Raw genomic sequence first — 16,221 nt, 5'->3', positions numbered from 1 at the left:
GCTAACCGCGAGCAGGAACTGCGTTCCCCATGAGCACCCTCGGCGCCGAGTCTCAGTTTCCATAGAAGTGGAGAAGAATGATGTCAGTATTTCCGACACGAAGGCCAATGGGGCCGCGGGGTAGGCGGGCCCTGCGGGACGCGGCCCAATGGGGGAGGTGGAGAAGGGGGCGTGGCCGTTCCTGTTCGCCCGTCAGTCAGTCATCGGTGCGGGAGGGGGAGGGGGACCGAGCCGTGCAGTCACCGCCGCCGGGGCCGCGCAGGACGGATCGGCCCCTCCGCGCGCCGTGCGGGGCCGCCGCCAGCGGAGCCGCTGCAGCAGCGTTGAGCGGGGCCGGGGGTGTCCGAAGCTGAGAGGAACCTTCGCCCAGTTCCCTTCCGTGCCCCCCGCCTCGGGCCGGGGGAGTAGCGGGCGGGCGGTCGCAGCGGAACAAAGGTGAGGGCGCCGAGCCGAAGAAGGAGCCCCCGTGCCCCGCCGGCGGCTGGCGGGGAGGCGGCGGGGGGCCCCGTGGGGGCGAGGGGCCGGGCGTGCGGTGGCGAGGGAGGGAGGGGGGCGCTTGTTTTTCTCCTGGTAGCGAGACTGCGGCGGGACTCGGCGATGCTTCGTCTTCCCCCCCACCCCAAACACCCAGTGGCGGGCCGGGGGAAGGGACCGGCGGCTTCTCCTCCGGCCCCTCTGCCGGGAGGGACGGAGCCCCCTCCTCCACACTCGTACAGACACACGCTCCGTGTCCCCGCCGAGCAGGTCGGGCCCCTTTCTCCCCGCCCCCCTCCATTCCTCCCTCCCCGTCCCCGCTCCCTTCTTTTCTTCTTCTTCTTCCTTTTCTTCCCCTCCTCCGCCGCCTCCTGCCTGCTCTCCCTCCCTCCCTCCCCCCGCCCGGACCCGCTGCGCCGAGCCGGGGAGTTGCGGCTGTTGCTGCCGAAACTCCTGCGGCGGAGTCAGCGCTTTCCTTTATTTAGGGGGGGAGACGGAGGGAGGAGGAGCCGCCGCGATCCGGAGCCGCAGCCCCTACAAAAGCGTGTGTGTGTGTCTGTCGGGGTGGGGGGACTGCTCCCGACACCCCGCTCCACGGCCGTGCACACGGGCACTCTTCCTCGTACAATGGAGGAAGAGCCTCCCTCCCTCTCGCCCTCCTTCTCTCCGCTCTCTCTTCCCCCGCGGTAAAGCGAGCAGGGGGGTGTTCTCTGCGCCGGGACCCCCGCGGGTGCCCTCCCGCCGCCCGGTGCCCGGGGAGGGGGCGCAGCGCCCCGGGGAGGCGGCCGGGGCGCCTCCCCCTCCCGCGGCAGCCGGGGGTGGGTTGTTGTTGTGGCAAGTTTCTCCTCCTCTGACAGAAATGGCGTCAGTGGCAGCGAGTGTAGGGGAAGCCGCGGCGTGTGGGAGCCGCGGGGGGAAACGGCGGCCGAGGAAAGAGGGAAGGGGGTGAGCAGCGGGAGAAGGGGGGATCCGGGGAAGGAAAGGGGCAGTATCGGGAGGAGCCCAGCGCCCCCACCCGATATTTGGCTCCCCTCCCCCCGCCCGGTGCGAGTGGCTGGTGCGGTGCCTTAGCGCTTTGTTTTAAATTCCAGGTCCAGCCTCGGCCGCTCAGCCACGATCGAGGCTTTTACCGCAGCCTGAGCTCATCATGAAGGTAAAACACTCGCTTGTGTGCCTGGGAGGGGAAAGGAGGGAGGGTTGCATGGAAAAATGCTGTCCTATCTGTCAGTCCATCTGTCCCGACCCCGGTGCGAGGCTCGGTGCTGGTGCAGATCCAGACTGCGGGCAGCTTCGCCCCCACTGCCGTGTTTCGGTGCCTTGGCTCGTTCGCTGATCGTGGGGCGGGCTTTGCTCCGCCGCGTTATGCTGGGGGAAGCCGCGAGTTCCCCGAGCACGGGCTGTTCTCCTTCACAAACATTGTTTGTAGGAGAATAAGGACATGGCTGCCTGGGCTGAGCTCGCTTCATGGAGGAGCAGGGCACAGTCACCCTGCTCGAGAAAGTAACGTTGTGGGGGAAATGCTGGCTCTACAACATTGTTTACTTGAATAGAGGGTAGATTTACTTACTTTCTATTCGTCAATAGGAGTTTTGTTGAATGAGTAATCTTGATGAGAGCGGGGAGGGTGCAAGTGAGCGATTCTCCGCAGTGAAATGATTGCTGTAAGGTGCGGAAAGATTTTCAAACAGGTTCTAATTTCCTCTCGGTGCTGTGTAGTATTCATGTACCTCACTGTCATGCATTTTTCTTCTCTTCCACCTTTCTAGACGGTTGATGTTTGGTATATTATGCAAGCTAAATAGCAAAAAAGATCGTTTTGGTGGAATAGAATGATTTCTTCTGTGTATGGGCAAGAACTGTGTGCTTAAAAGTAGTTTTTAACAACTGTGTTTGTTAGGGCTTTTTTTACCATTTTGCTGATATGTCTTGCTCAAGCTGCCATTCATGTTACTGTCACCCCCGTGTAATTCAGCTCCCGGTCCTGCTGGGCAGCAGTAAATCTCATTTCAAAATAATATAAATCTTAGAAAAAACAATTGTTCCAAACCTGTGATGCATCAATTCCTTGGTATTTGTTAATAAAAAAGAGTAGTCTGTATGTGGGTTCTTCTACTATCAAGAGTTTTTGCCTACTGTCTGTGAATAAGTATTATGTAAAGTGTGCACCTAGTACTATATTCACTGCTAGAAATGGTAAATAAAATAGACTCTGTTAATTTCTAGATTGATCTGACTTGCTGAGCAGTGAAGTCTTTCTGTATAGCTGTTAAAGGTTTAGTATGGTTTTTTTTACTTTGGTGACTTTATGGCAGTGTTTTTAAAAATCACGTTTTAATTGCCCTATGATTTTTCTTTAGCAAGTGCTAAGATATAAAATACTGCACACGTCTGTCTTATTGAAAGTAAACTATTTATGAATTTACAACAACAGGCTGTTGAAGTTGTATGATAGGGAGGTTTCCAAATGTGGCTCATTGCCTGGTGGGGATACTGGAGATGGAAGCAAGATAAATAGGAGGCAGTATAGGGAGCTTTTTTCCCCAGAAGGAAAAAACTTATTTAAATGACTGTTAAATTTACATACGTTTCTAATATTCTTTTTCAATGTAAACAAATCTTACAGTTACCATAGAGATTAGGTTCAGATACTGAGTTTTTAGAGCCATATTAATATGTAGATAGACAGCTGGGAGCATGAGGAGGTCAGATCACAAGTAGAATGCAAAGTGTTCTGTGAAACAGTGATACAGATCCACTTCAGGCTGAATTGAATGTATAACAGATGATTAAACATAGAGTAACAAATACAAAAACCTGTTAATAGACCTGTATTTTTTTTAAAACCGTCAGAGCTTACTTAGTCTTCAGTAAAGTTTGTGCTACTCTTGCATGTTTATTTTTAAAGTTAGGATAAATTCTGTCAGAGTGCTCAGGTGTTAAGTTTAAGTCTGTAGCTTTGCAATTTGTGTGTGTCTAGTGTTAAACTTATATATGCTTGAGATAACTCCAGTACTTTATTTACTGTGCCCTGTAGTGTTAAGGGAGGTTAATCTATAAGTCATTACTTTGAAGCTTTAGTTATTACAGGGAAACTTTTAACAGTATTGTGGTTCCAAAGAAATTTCTAAGATTCAGCAACTTAACCAAGATTATAGGAGTTATCCAGTGGATGAGTCCTTCTAGCTGGCTTAAATTTGTAATTTATTAGTTAAGCTTACAAGGATACAAGCCAGTCCAATAAGAAGCAGTAAGGGAGAATGCTTAAGAGAATTATTAGCTTTCTGTTTGTATCGCTTCAAGGTAACATTGACTAGTTAGATCAAGATACTGTTTAAATATGACTGTATATTTCTGTGCATTTATTTTTTAAGTTATCCTAAGAACATGCTCTTTGGATACTCAAGGACACTTCAGCATGCAGAGGATTTAATGCTTTAAGGCCTAGTCTTGCTTAGGGTCTGCTGCTGCAGACTTGCTTCTGACTGCATGATAGAGGCCTCTGTTTTGATTTATGCCTTGGTCATTCCTTCAAGTGCAGAACGTTGTAGATTCTGGTGCACAGAGCCTTAGAACTGGATTCCTTGTCAGTACCTTGTCTCTTTATGTGAAGCTGAACAATTCAATTAGCTTTACTGGCTCCTTTCCCCCACCTGTGTGGTATGGATGAAATGTTGATCTTTCTTTGTAAAGCACAGTGAGGTATATTTAGGAACAGCACCAACAATTGTATTGACACAAAACCATAAGTCACTTGTGTTCTTGTGTTTCGCAACACTTTGACACAAGAGAGATATGCTGCCTGCTAAGAGCTTACCAGAGCTGTTGGTATCATTGCTCTCCTTGTAATAACCCAACTTAATCCAAGGAAATAAAGCCCCTCGTATAAACCAGTAACTTTAGCCTATCAAGTAGTCTTCCCATGGACTGCTAAGACCACTTAAAAATACTTTTGAAATATGTCTCACAAGAAGTGTTCAAGTCTTAATAGAATTATGCTTGTTATTGTGATGTTCTACTAAATCAGGCTTTTTCCTGTGTTGATTGATCTGATAGTTAGTGCAGTTGTGTAGATAATGGCTGGGATTGCTTGCATGTTGTGAAGTTTTTGTTGATTTAGCACCTTTTTTATAAGGCCTTTTTGCATTAAGTATGTGTCAGAAGAATGTAGAATCTGTTTGATGATTTAAAAAGTAATTGCATTCCATCAAATGGCTACATACTAAGTAGGTAGCAATATATGTAAAAGCATTCTTTCAGAGTGCTTTTTTTTTAGCTCCAGAATCAGGAAATAAACTCCCTGAAAGCAAAGCGTCTGCTTTTAAAGAGAGAAATAAACAAAAGCTTGGTTTCACCAATGATTTGTACTAGGAACTGCTGCAAATGCTCATGAGATTTTTAATATGTATCATGGCATTTGTTTGATATATAAATATGTGAATGAAGTTAATATACCCACTGTAGTTAAAAAGTTCACTGCTGAGTGGGGATCAAAAGAGTAGAAGAAGTCCAGAAGCTAGAGCAATGCTCTATGAATTAAGAGATCTGAAATGATTGTTTAAATGTTTTGATACTGTTTGCATGTTAATGTTTTTCATTCTGTAAAGTACAAACTATTTAATGGTTGTTGATACTTGTGTTTGGTAATCCTAGATGTTCCTGGATGCTTGCTCAAAGTTACCACACTAACGAATTAAGAAAGCCATGCCTATGGTTTATGGTAGATTTTTTGTTTTGGTTGGGTTTTAATTCTTCCTGAATTTATATTTTTGTTTCAGTAGTCTGTCCTAGTGACCTCTCCAGCTACCCAGGGAGATCACTTGTGCACACTGATGCCGTAGCTGCTTTCCCTTAATGTGTGCCAGACCATTGCTCATATTCTCTGCCAGTATGGCTGAAGACAAAAATGAAACATCTAGTAAACTTTTCAGCCACTAATTTCCAACTTTGAGCACAAGTCAGTTGAAAATCCCATTGGTCTTATGCAGGCTGGAAACCAGTCCTGGAATGTAGTGACCTTTCACTTTCTGGTTAACTATTTGAATTGCAGCAGAAATGGAGATTGCTAAGGGAAGAGTACTGTTAGAATAGATTTTGTGATGGAGGCAGGAGAGCAGGTAAGTCTTAAGAGGTGGTTTTACTCTGTAACTTGTTTTTACATTGTGAAAAATTATTTTTTAAAATTCTTTCCTGATGTTCCAGTTTGAACAAGTGATCAGAGGCAGTTATTGACTTCCTCGTGCTTGCATAATTATGTAGAAAGGAAAGCAAACACCACTTGCACCAAGCAATTACAAGTCACGTTGGAATAATCTATGTTATTTTGAAATTGTTTATTTGCACTTTTTAAATGCTAGTCTTTGTATATTTTACAGTGGCTAAACAGCATGGAAGTCTTGAACTCAAATCTGCATAGGTAGTATGTGGCTGTTGAATGGTTGTATTGGTTTATAAGGGCTTGAAGTTAATTAGACCACATAGTGGAAGAAAGGCTGTCTTACACTGGGAAGACTGAGGTTGTAATAAACTATGAGCATTACTACAGTTAAGTTGCCTGTATTATTATCTTCAAAGTTGGTGAAGGATTTTTGGATCAATGCTCTCACGGTAGCATGACTATTGTATGAGCATACTGTCTAAGGAAAATGTTAGCAGGCAGAACAATGAATGTGCATATCTTCACTGGAACACTTTGGGATGGTTATTCAGTTCACTTTGTAATCCAAAACAAGTATTGTATATTTGCAGAGCTGAAGCATGCTGTGATACACATTGCATGTCTGTTTTCAAAGAAATTCTGCGTTGTAGTTGAAAAGCCCTTTGAAACACAATGCAAAGGTTTTGATATATTAAGCTTTACTGTCAGTATAAAATACTTAATCTGAATGCTTTGTTGATTGAGTAAATTGAAAAAATAATGCTAACTTTGAGAAGGTGGACATGATACTGTTGTCACAAATTGGTTTCAGATATTTTGTTTAAATCGTACAGATACACACATTTTCCCTAGAAATATATACTTTTATAATAGGCTAAAGAATAAAAGGGAATTTGAGGTGACCTCATTGAAAAAGGGAACAAATTTTACAGAAAAACCTAGGCTTAACTTTATCTGACACCCTAACCTTATACACAGCCATCCAAATGCTTGATTATTTATCAGTTCATACTTGAAAGTAGTTAACCCACTTTCTGTTCATTACCTGTTGTGAAATGCAACAGTTGGATTCTCTGCATTTCTACTTAATAGGCCCTTTAGCTGTTTTTACTGAATGTACAAAGCTGAAAACCATGGATCTCAGACTGTCTGCCTTAAATGTGATTCAGGTCACAGTTGAGAAATGTTGAGAAGTCAGGTATTGTGGCTGTTTGCTTTTTAATTGATGTGCTTTGGTAAAAAATACTACTTTTTGCCTTTTCCACTTAGCACTTAATGTTGTCCAGTTACTGTGCTTGCTGTCTTGCTTGGATATGTGCATGCAATGGATTTTTAAAGACTTCTAGAAGACTTCAAAAGGCCTCCAGGGAACTGAGAAAAATTGTTTAGCCCTATGCATAAACTAAATGTTAGTGATTTAATATGTGTTACCATAATTATTCTAAAAGGTTTTGATGGAAAGTCATAAATCTGGGTAGTTGGGTTTTTTGTTCTTTTTTTCTGTTAACATGGGGTGACCAGATGAGGGGATATTTCAGGGAATTCAAGTAAGGAAAAGACAGCAAGCCACTTTGATATTCAATACTTGACAAGACATCTATTTTCCTTCTGAAGATTAGTTTGAACCAGGGGAGAAATTCAATAAAGAGAGCACTATTGTTTTTTTTTTTTTTGCTTGGCAGACTATAAAGCAGTCATGACCTGTTTAGCAAGAAGTGTTTGTAAGTGAGCTCTGAAAGCCAGTTGTGAGAATGTCAGAACAGGGTGGTGGAGGGTGTTGCTGAGTTACCTGTAGAAAATTAGGACTGAGATGAGCCAGCAGCTTTATGTGTGACCACTTGTGTGACAGTGACTTCCTGAGTATTTATTAATTAATTGAACATGGAGTACTATTTTGGGGGTACCTGTCTTCACTATGAAGAAAATTGTGCTTAACTATGAAAAGACATTTTTCTTACTGTGAGTGAAAGCAGTGGGAAAAGGCATCATTCCAGTTAATAGGGAGTTACTTGCTCCCTTTGCTGTTGTCTGTGAGCCTATATTTGCTGTAGAGTGGAGATGGTGGTCAGTACACCAAAGAAAAGACTTTTTAGCATCCAGAACTCCCAGTTTAAGTAGTCTTTGATTGTGACTTACACAGATCTCCTTAAGGAGTAGCTAGAGACAGCATTCATCAGTTGTCATTTAAGCTAAGTGTGAATGCAGACATCTACAGAGCTTTGTTGCAGAGCAGATCATGCAGGTTGGGCTAATGTGAATGACAGCGTTCTTGGGCAGAGGAGTTTGCTGTTCTTACTGTTTAATCTGTTGGTTTGTCCCCCAACAACTTGAAGCAAAGGATTTTGTTTCATAAGTAGTTTGTCAAATTAAGGTATTTTATGGTTATGGAAGAATGCAGTCTTGTCTCCTTCTTCCACTCTTGGCTGTTTATTCTCAATGTCTTCTGTGCTAGCAGTCCATTTGTGTGGTGCCAGAGTAGACGGAACTAAGCTGAAATTAGAAACAATCAGATACATGTACTCTTCACTTGCAGACTGTTCCTGCCCTGGCTGATGCCTGGCAGAGGAAGAAAGAGCACAAAAGCAGAACTGCACCAAGACTGATTAGGATTGGTTTAAACTGCATGTGAACACACATCCTTCCCTATCCCTCTGCCAAATTAGCAGTTTACAGTCATTAGCCTAAACATTTTGTAAACTCTCTACTTTTGAGAGAGTTTTGAAATTGCCACAGAAAGTTTTTTGTGCTTTCTTGAGACCTAGAACAGCAGACTTCTTTACAGGTTTGAAGTCCATATTTTCTAGAAAATATTGAGTGAAAAGATTTAATTGAATTGATGCTGTGTCTTGAAGGGAATGAAGAAAATGCAATTTTCAATATGATAAACATTGATTTCAAAAAAATGGAGAGTCTTAAAGAAAAGATAATATCAGATGAAAAACCTCATTTTTTGAGGCCAGTATGAGCTTTGCTTTCCCTCCTCCAATTTCTTCTTCAGCATTTGGAAAGAATACCATTAATAGCAGTTATGTTTCTTTCTACTTAAATTAGAGAAACAGTTGGTATTATAATTTTCTGTAGAAAGATATTTATAAATATTAGATTTCTATCCTATAAAGGTGACAATCTCTATATGCCTATAAGACATTTTGACAATAGGTACTTTTACCAATGGATGGAAGATGTAAGCAATTGTGCTACCTTTATCCCAAACTAAAACAGTAGGGAATGGTAATCTGGGGAGAAACTACATCACTCTGATAAGGAAGTTGAAGGGAATCAAAGTAAAACTTTCAATTTTTTTTTGTATGTGTTAAGAAGGCCTGTATATTTATGGGTAGACAAGTGGAGACTTGGTGACAGTTGGGTGTTAAAGCCAGTTGGAGATGGTAGAGTGAGGTGTGTGACATTTTCTGCTTATTACCACAAACTTGATGCAGATATTTGGATGATAGGTTATCTTCCTTTCTAAGAACTGGTGTTCTAGCTGAGCTTTTATCTGTGGTCCTTTCCCTTTTCTCTCTTTTGGGACCTTCTAACTTAGTATTCCTCATCATTTAAGACAATCCTTCTAAATGGGATTTGGGAAATGGGATTTGACTTCAGCAAAATTCAGATCCCAGTGTATCTGATGCAAGGTTTCAGCTGTAATAAATAATGTAGTAGAGAGTAATTTGTTTTTTCATGTTCTCTTCGGATTTGAAAAAAAATGTTTCAATTTGTGGCAGGGCAACCTGATTCACTGTGATAATTTTTTTCCTTCCTATTTTCAGCTATCCTCTTAACAGCAGATTGCAAGCACCAAATCTCATTTGTACATTTAAAATAGTCCACTCCATGTTTTCTTTAAAATAAATGTGGAATACATTCTTCTAAGATTTCAAAGAATACATTAATTTAAAATGGTGGAAGAGACTTTCCAATATCCTTTATCAGCATTTAAGTGAAAAAGTGTTAAGTTAATCTTCCTGTTAATGCTGTGACACTTACGTTGGCATAACTTCTTTTCCTGGGAGAAATAATAAGGGATTGAGACATTTTTCAAAATGAGTACATGTTATACCAGCATTTCAGAATTCAGGAATTTGTAATGGAAAATATGTTTTCACTTTTTAAACTTATTTCATTGCTCTGCTTATTGAAAGATAGATGTTGCTGCAGTATTAAATGAATGTAACTTCAAATTATATCACTAAACTTAAAAATAAAATAGATATCCTTTTTAATCTTTGTACTTCGATAAATATAAATGCATTTTTGAAAACATAGCAATAATTTTATAAATTTCCACTTCAGTTTCTTTTGAAGGTTGCCCTGCTAGATGGGCATCAAGGGAGATAGTGAAATACTTAAACATAAGTAAGACTGCAGTACTGTTTGAAAATGAGAGTTTGATATGTACCAATACCTTGCTGCCTGGAACAGGGACAAAAATGGAGACAATAATTCAACTTCGAGTAATTTCCATTTTCTAAATACAGATTCATCCTGAGGTGCTCTTCCAGAACTTTACAATGACAATCCACACACCTTTACATATAGGACATGATTTAGGTAACTCTGTGGTGTGTCTGTCTTCTTTGCAGAATTTCCTGCCTATTTTCCTGCAAAGTTGGACAATTTAAAAGATATTTAATCTTGGGTTCTTTCCTTTACTCACAGATTACTAATGCAGTATTTACATTCCTAAAATTTGAGTAGTACAAAAGATTGTGTCACTTGGTGACTTAGTGTATTGGATACATGGGTTGGAACCTGCAAAGTCACTCTTCAAATATATTCTGATATTCTTGGTCCATTTTGGAATTGGACTTCCAAGGCTCCTGCCAAGTGTGTTCCCTGGAATAATTTACCATGAAGTTCCAGAAAGTATTAGTATGTATATTAGATGCCTGTCTACACTAATTGAGTTTTTCTTTGCTAGTAGCTCTTTGTCTGTTGAGCTAATATTCTGATTTCATTTTACTTTGCCTGATACAAGCCAAAATGTTGGATTGATAAGGTTAACATATTTCATTTATAAACATTTCAGAAACATTTTATTAAAAAAAATCTTCTATTTCATACATTGTACATTTAAAAAGTACATATATATATGTACACTTGCCAGTGCATGGTGATTTAGGTTTTTAGATGCAAGTAAAGTGAATAAACTGCTTTTGTTACATTCTGTATTGTAAGACAAATACTCTTTTGGTGACAGGATAGTAATAATAATATATATGAGAGAGATAGGTGTATGTCCTGCTGTGGCAGACTTTTTCACTGGTGTTGGATGTGGCATTGGTAGCATCTAGAGAACAACTCAGCTGGTAGTAGGTCAACTTTAAATTAGTGAAATGTTTTTATTTGTGGCTCAAGCAACACTGATTTCAGTTCAGTAAAATTTTATGTACTCTTTTTTACGCTAAAATAGAGAACAATCTTCCTTTTTGTCATGGGAGTAATTTCCTTTGCAACTGCACTTATTTGAACATTTGAAATGGTGTAATCCTAATTTTGGTGCAATCCTAAAATGGTGAAATCCTAATTATGGTCTGACAATAAATATTAAACATAGCATTCATTATGTGGAATAGAAATGATCCATGACACTTAAGCTGGTCTCATCAAGTTTCTCTAGTTATGTGTATTGTATTTACTTAGTTGGAGTTTTGAGGAAACAAATCAGCTTTTAAGATCTTTGTATAAATATACATATATATTAAAACAAACAAGCAAAAACTCAAAAGGAAATGGTACATTTCCTCCCCAGGTACTTGATTCCAGACAAATCCAGATACAGTTTGAGAACTTTGCTATCTTACTGCTGTAGCTGGATATCCTTACTATGTTCGCTCAGGATTGAACTTGGGAAAAAACCCCAAACCACTTCAATACTTGAATGTGATGTGCAGATGGAACGTGTATTTACAAAAAAACTCCTTAGTCTTAAAGGAACTGCACCATCTTTCCCTTTTTTTTCTGGCAATTTCTCTTCAAACAGTTTGTGTGTCCACTGAAACAACATTGCAGCCAAGTAGTACATGGGCACATCAGTTGCTTAGTGAGGCCGGTGGATATTCCTCTTCTAGCTTTAACTGGATGCTTTAACTGGATATTCCTCTTCTAGCAGGGTGATGCACAGTATTTCTGTGAAAATAAATATTGCATTGGGCTGATTTGTCATATGGTAGTACTGGAAGATTAGATTTGTCCTTTAGCCAAGTATTTCAGAATTTATCTTCAATTATCTCCTAAGACTTAGGGAAAAAACAGTGATCACAAACACATAATTAGAATTTCACTGGCATATGAAGTTGATAGTGTAACCTGGTGATTTGATGGAGACACTGATGTTTTATTGAGAGGCATTGAGATTCCTGCATTGTATCTTGGAACTGAAGACCTCTTTGAGGTGCCTCTTGTTCAGCTTTAGAGACTGGAACAAGGTTTCATGTGGAAAGTAACATTAGAATTGTTGACATACAAAAGACTATCAAGTAAAACTTAAGGTAGACTTTTTCTCTTTCACTTGAGTAATCCTAAATGTTACTTTTTGAAAAGAGGCTAAAAAAAATGAAGGTTTTAGTATAAGAGGCTTAAAGACTTCCAAGAAAAAAACTGGGCTTTACATAATAGCTTCAGCACACTTGAAAGCAGTGAACAGACTCTTACACTACCTATGCAACTTCAAAAATTTATTCTCTGTTCTTTAATATGTTGAAGAGTTTTGTGGAATCTGAGCAAGTATCTTTCTTTAAATAGTCACTCCCTGGAAAAGGCTGCTATTAGTCACAGGCTAAGCCAGCTGAAGATGTTTTGGAAACAGGTGCAGCAATGAGTAGCCAAAGAAACAGAAGTATTCTGGGTGGATAAATTGGATAAAAGGTATGAAACAAGTAGTTCAGATTCTTTAATTCCTTGAAGTCTGAAAGGTAGCCTAGCTAAATACTAACTGCATTTATATTGGTCTTTCTCCCTATATTTCTACAGTGGCACTTGCGCTTTCTGTGTAGCATGCATCTAAAATATGTCTTCATAATTATGCAGCACTTGACAAATCTTTTCCAAACTTGTCTTCAGCTGGGTATTTCTGTTTTCTTAATATCTGTTTTATTTTTAATGCTTGCAGGCTTGGTTGGCTGTGGGTATTTTCTGATGGAAAATCTTGCATCACTGTCCTGAATAGTTGCCACATTGACTACATTTTGCATTTTCCCCCAAACCTCCTTTCACAAACTTAAATACTGAACTCTTAGTCTGCAAGATAAATGCTGTTGGGGAGAGGAATGAGGAAGAGAAATTATTAATTTTCTTTTAATATGCTTGCTACTGACTATGCAAGACTATTTGGCCAGTAGTATTCTCCAAAAATAAAGCGAGATAGGAGAGAAGTTTGCATGTGTGCTTATGTTTGTTAAATTTATGTAAGTTAGGAATTGTATTCCTACAAGTTAGGATACTTGTAAAACTAGCTCACAGAAGAATATATTATTAAAGAAACACTATCGTGTTTATGATGAAAAAAGATAAATAAAACCTGTGGACTTGAAACTTTAGTCCTCACTTTTTTTTAACCCATATGGAATTGTACTGAGTTACATATGCCTTAATCCAGAAGAGGCATTTATTTCTATTAATCTGGGGAAAGGGGGATATACAAATAAGTTGTTGGTTTTTTCAACATGGAGTGTGAGGGAAGGATTTACAATTTACTTAATAGTTTGAGGAACTGTCCATTTGAAAGACAAGTATATTGTGGAAAATAATGTTTACAATTTTTTTTGGAAGAGGACTACCTAAGTGAAAATCAAGTTTATTCAATAGTAGAAGTAGTCTGCTTGTGAGCATTATAATAATTTTGTGCAGTTTTCCTTGGTAAATTATTTGTGGTTCTAATTTCTTTGCTGCCCCAGCTAACCAGTGTCCAGCTTAGTTAAGACATCTGTGTTCTGCAAGAATGTCTATATTTCACCTGACAGCAGTGGCCCAATAGGTGCTGGTAAGAAATGTGAAATTTAACAAAAAATAAAGTGGGGCTTTTTTGTCTTTCAGACCCAGATAATTGGTTATGTGATTATAACTGGTTATATAGCTAAAATCTTAACCAATCTGCTCTTCTTGACTGGAAGCTATCTGTACTCTTAACCAACTATTTTACTGTAGTGGCAGACCAAACCTAATTTTAATTGTTTTTTGTGCTGCTTGGCTGCTCCTAAATAGTGCAAGTGTGCATGTAGTAATGCTAGTACTTCACTTCTCTTTAACCCTGTTTGTGTCTTGGCTCTCATTGTCTTTAATGTAGTGCCATGGGTTCTGTTGCCTGTTTCTAAGGAGATTTGATGATAGAGTTAAGAAATCTTGTTGTTAATAGTCCTGTTCATTATTCAGGGACCTATAGCTTCAATAGAATATTAGGGGGAAATCAGAACATTTACAACTTTGGCTCATGCAACTCTTCTTATGTAATCTTATTTATCTATGTATATATAGTCACCTTTTTCTTTGCACATACAATAGTTGTGGTTGCTTTAAATTTTTACCAGAGGTTTTTTTCAGCTTTTCCTTTTTTTTACTGGAAGAGGAAGCTGAAGAATTGTTTTTACTCTTTTGAAAGGTGTAATACCTTTATAGAAAGATAGAGCTCCGTATTCCCATAAAAGAAAGATCTCCATCTCTAGTATGGAGATAGATATTTGTATTGCAGTATAATTTACTGTCAATTCAAAGATTGTAAGACTGTACTTCAGTTGTTAGAAAATACAGCCTCTGCATGGACTAAGGTGGAAGCACTCTTGATACTTTGCATGCATGTAGTTATTGTATGCTATTTGTATCTTAGCTTATGTAATGTAAAATATTTTTTTATTAGAAAGTAGAACCTTATTCACAGGAAGTTTGGAGAGAAAAATAAGTATTTGTTAAATGCAAAGGGGAGAAAAAAAAAACACAAAGGAAATGATTATCATCAGGACACCCAAAAAATACATCTAGACTGTATCATCAAAGTGACCCGACAGAAATACCTGTAAATGGTAATACTTGTAATTTTTACTTCTAAAAATTTATGCGGTCAAGTTTACACTTAATTTTAGAGAAACATGAACATATATGTATCTATTTTAATATCTAGAATTTACCTGCAGTTCTTTAGAAGTTTCAGTTTGTTGGCTGGCTTGCCTTTGAATATCATTACAATTCTATTCTATTAGATGTTTCAGAAGCGTAATTGTGGCATCAGGAATTCGAGGAAAGCCAAATATAAGGGCTTACTGTTTTAAAGCCAAAAATATTGCACTCTTGGTGTATTAGTTATTTTATCCAATTGAGATGTGTTTTGTTAGCTCTTGTGTAATGTTTCCCTTGGAGACTCAAGAATAACATAGCAGGTTACTGATGAGGAATAAATGGCTAGTTTAGACCAGGAGTGAAGATCTGTCAAAATGCTCCAAAGAAGGATTCCCTTAATGCTGAAAACCTAGGAGAAGTGTAGGGATTAGTGTGTATCTAGTTGAAGTCAAACATTGTCAAAACCCAAAACGTATTTTTAGTGAAAAGTATTTTTAGTTTGGCTAGTTTACAAAATGAGAATCTTAAAAGTTATTGCTGGCACTGACCTAGAAAGGAAGACAAGATTGTTGGTCTGTGCATGCTAAATCTCCTGAAGCCAGTCGAGAAACTGAGGATATTTTTTCAGAGCAAGTCATTGGAAAGCAGAGGATAACCTCCTTTGCCTGTTCTAAAGTGCATCTTCAGGTTCTGTTGCTTGTATTTAATATCTTAGTGAATTTGAGCCGTGCATTCATATTTTGTCCAAGATGAAAACAACCTGTTTGGAGAAACCAGGAGAAAAGCAAAAGGCAAGTTGGTAGAGAGAACTGGAGTTTTTTGTGTAGGTCAGGTATCTTTGTGCTACATGCTATTACTTGAATATAGTCTGAAATGGAGACTTAGATGCCTCTATCTCCACCAAGTCTGAATTTATCAGAATAAACTAGATGCCTGAGGTGTAATTGAAAGAAAACATCTTTGCAGTGATATTGACTCTTCCTTCAGTTGATATTTTTAATGGCAATGTCAGGCTCTGTGAAGGGGGAGAAAGTCTCCATGTTCATATTCCCGTCACTGCTGTGCTTCCAGGTGCATGTGCTGTGTCAAACAGTGCTAAAGGGATCCTTGCATTATATCCATGCAAGACCATGAGAGGACTGAAAGAATGTTTTCTCATATTTTGTATGGTGTAAGCTGAAACAGTTTTTGTGATTCAGGTGTGCCCTAGTGTCTGTTATTGCTGTTGAACCTAATGGGGCTGCCCTGTGCAAGGCAGTGACTTGGGAGAAATCTCGCTTGTCCAGCTGTACAGCTCTGGTTAATTTTCTTGTTCTACTGTACATCTCTGCTCCTTGAAGGACTTTCAAAGACTGCCTCAGCACTGGGTCATCATCTTGATACAAGTTATCTGTAGTCCAGTCACCTTAAATATCACGTTTTCTAGGAAAGTCAAACCAAGCAGTGATTTTTGACAGGACTGATCCCATTTATAAATTGAATTAAGTAAAGTGCCTCTTTTGAAGTAAATTCTGAAATTTCTGAAATTAATCTTGAAATTA

The 16,221-nt window shown here is 39.5% G+C and overlaps 1 protein-coding gene across 3 annotated transcripts in view; it reads left to right on the top strand.

Annotated features, from left to right (window-relative positions):
* Positions 1-232: 232 nt before the first annotated feature.
* The window catches only part of ARID4B (AT-rich interaction domain 4B), an 88,167-nt gene continuing 72,178 nt past the window's right edge, over positions 233-16,221 (top strand). For 2 of the 3 annotated variants that reach the window (XM_058801072.1, XM_058801070.1), the window contains exons 1-2: positions 233-435; positions 1,566-1,627. In XM_058801072.1, the coding sequence (XP_058657055.1) occupies positions 1,622-1,627 (6 nt within the window). In that variant the 5' untranslated portion in view covers positions 233-435; positions 1,566-1,621. Of the gene's footprint in view, positions 436-1,378; positions 1,420-1,565; positions 1,628-16,221 lie in introns of those variants that run through there. The other variant, XM_058801071.1, reaches the window with a different exon arrangement.

This window comes from Ammospiza caudacuta, chromosome 3, assembly GCF_027887145.1.
Source record: "Ammospiza caudacuta isolate bAmmCau1 chromosome 3, bAmmCau1.pri, whole genome shotgun sequence".
In the NCBI taxonomy this organism is placed as follows: Eukaryota; Metazoa; Chordata; class Aves; order Passeriformes; family Passerellidae; genus Ammospiza; species Ammospiza caudacuta.
The sequence above is the reverse complement of the archived record's forward strand: the minus strand, read 5'-3'. Positions and strand labels throughout refer to the sequence as shown.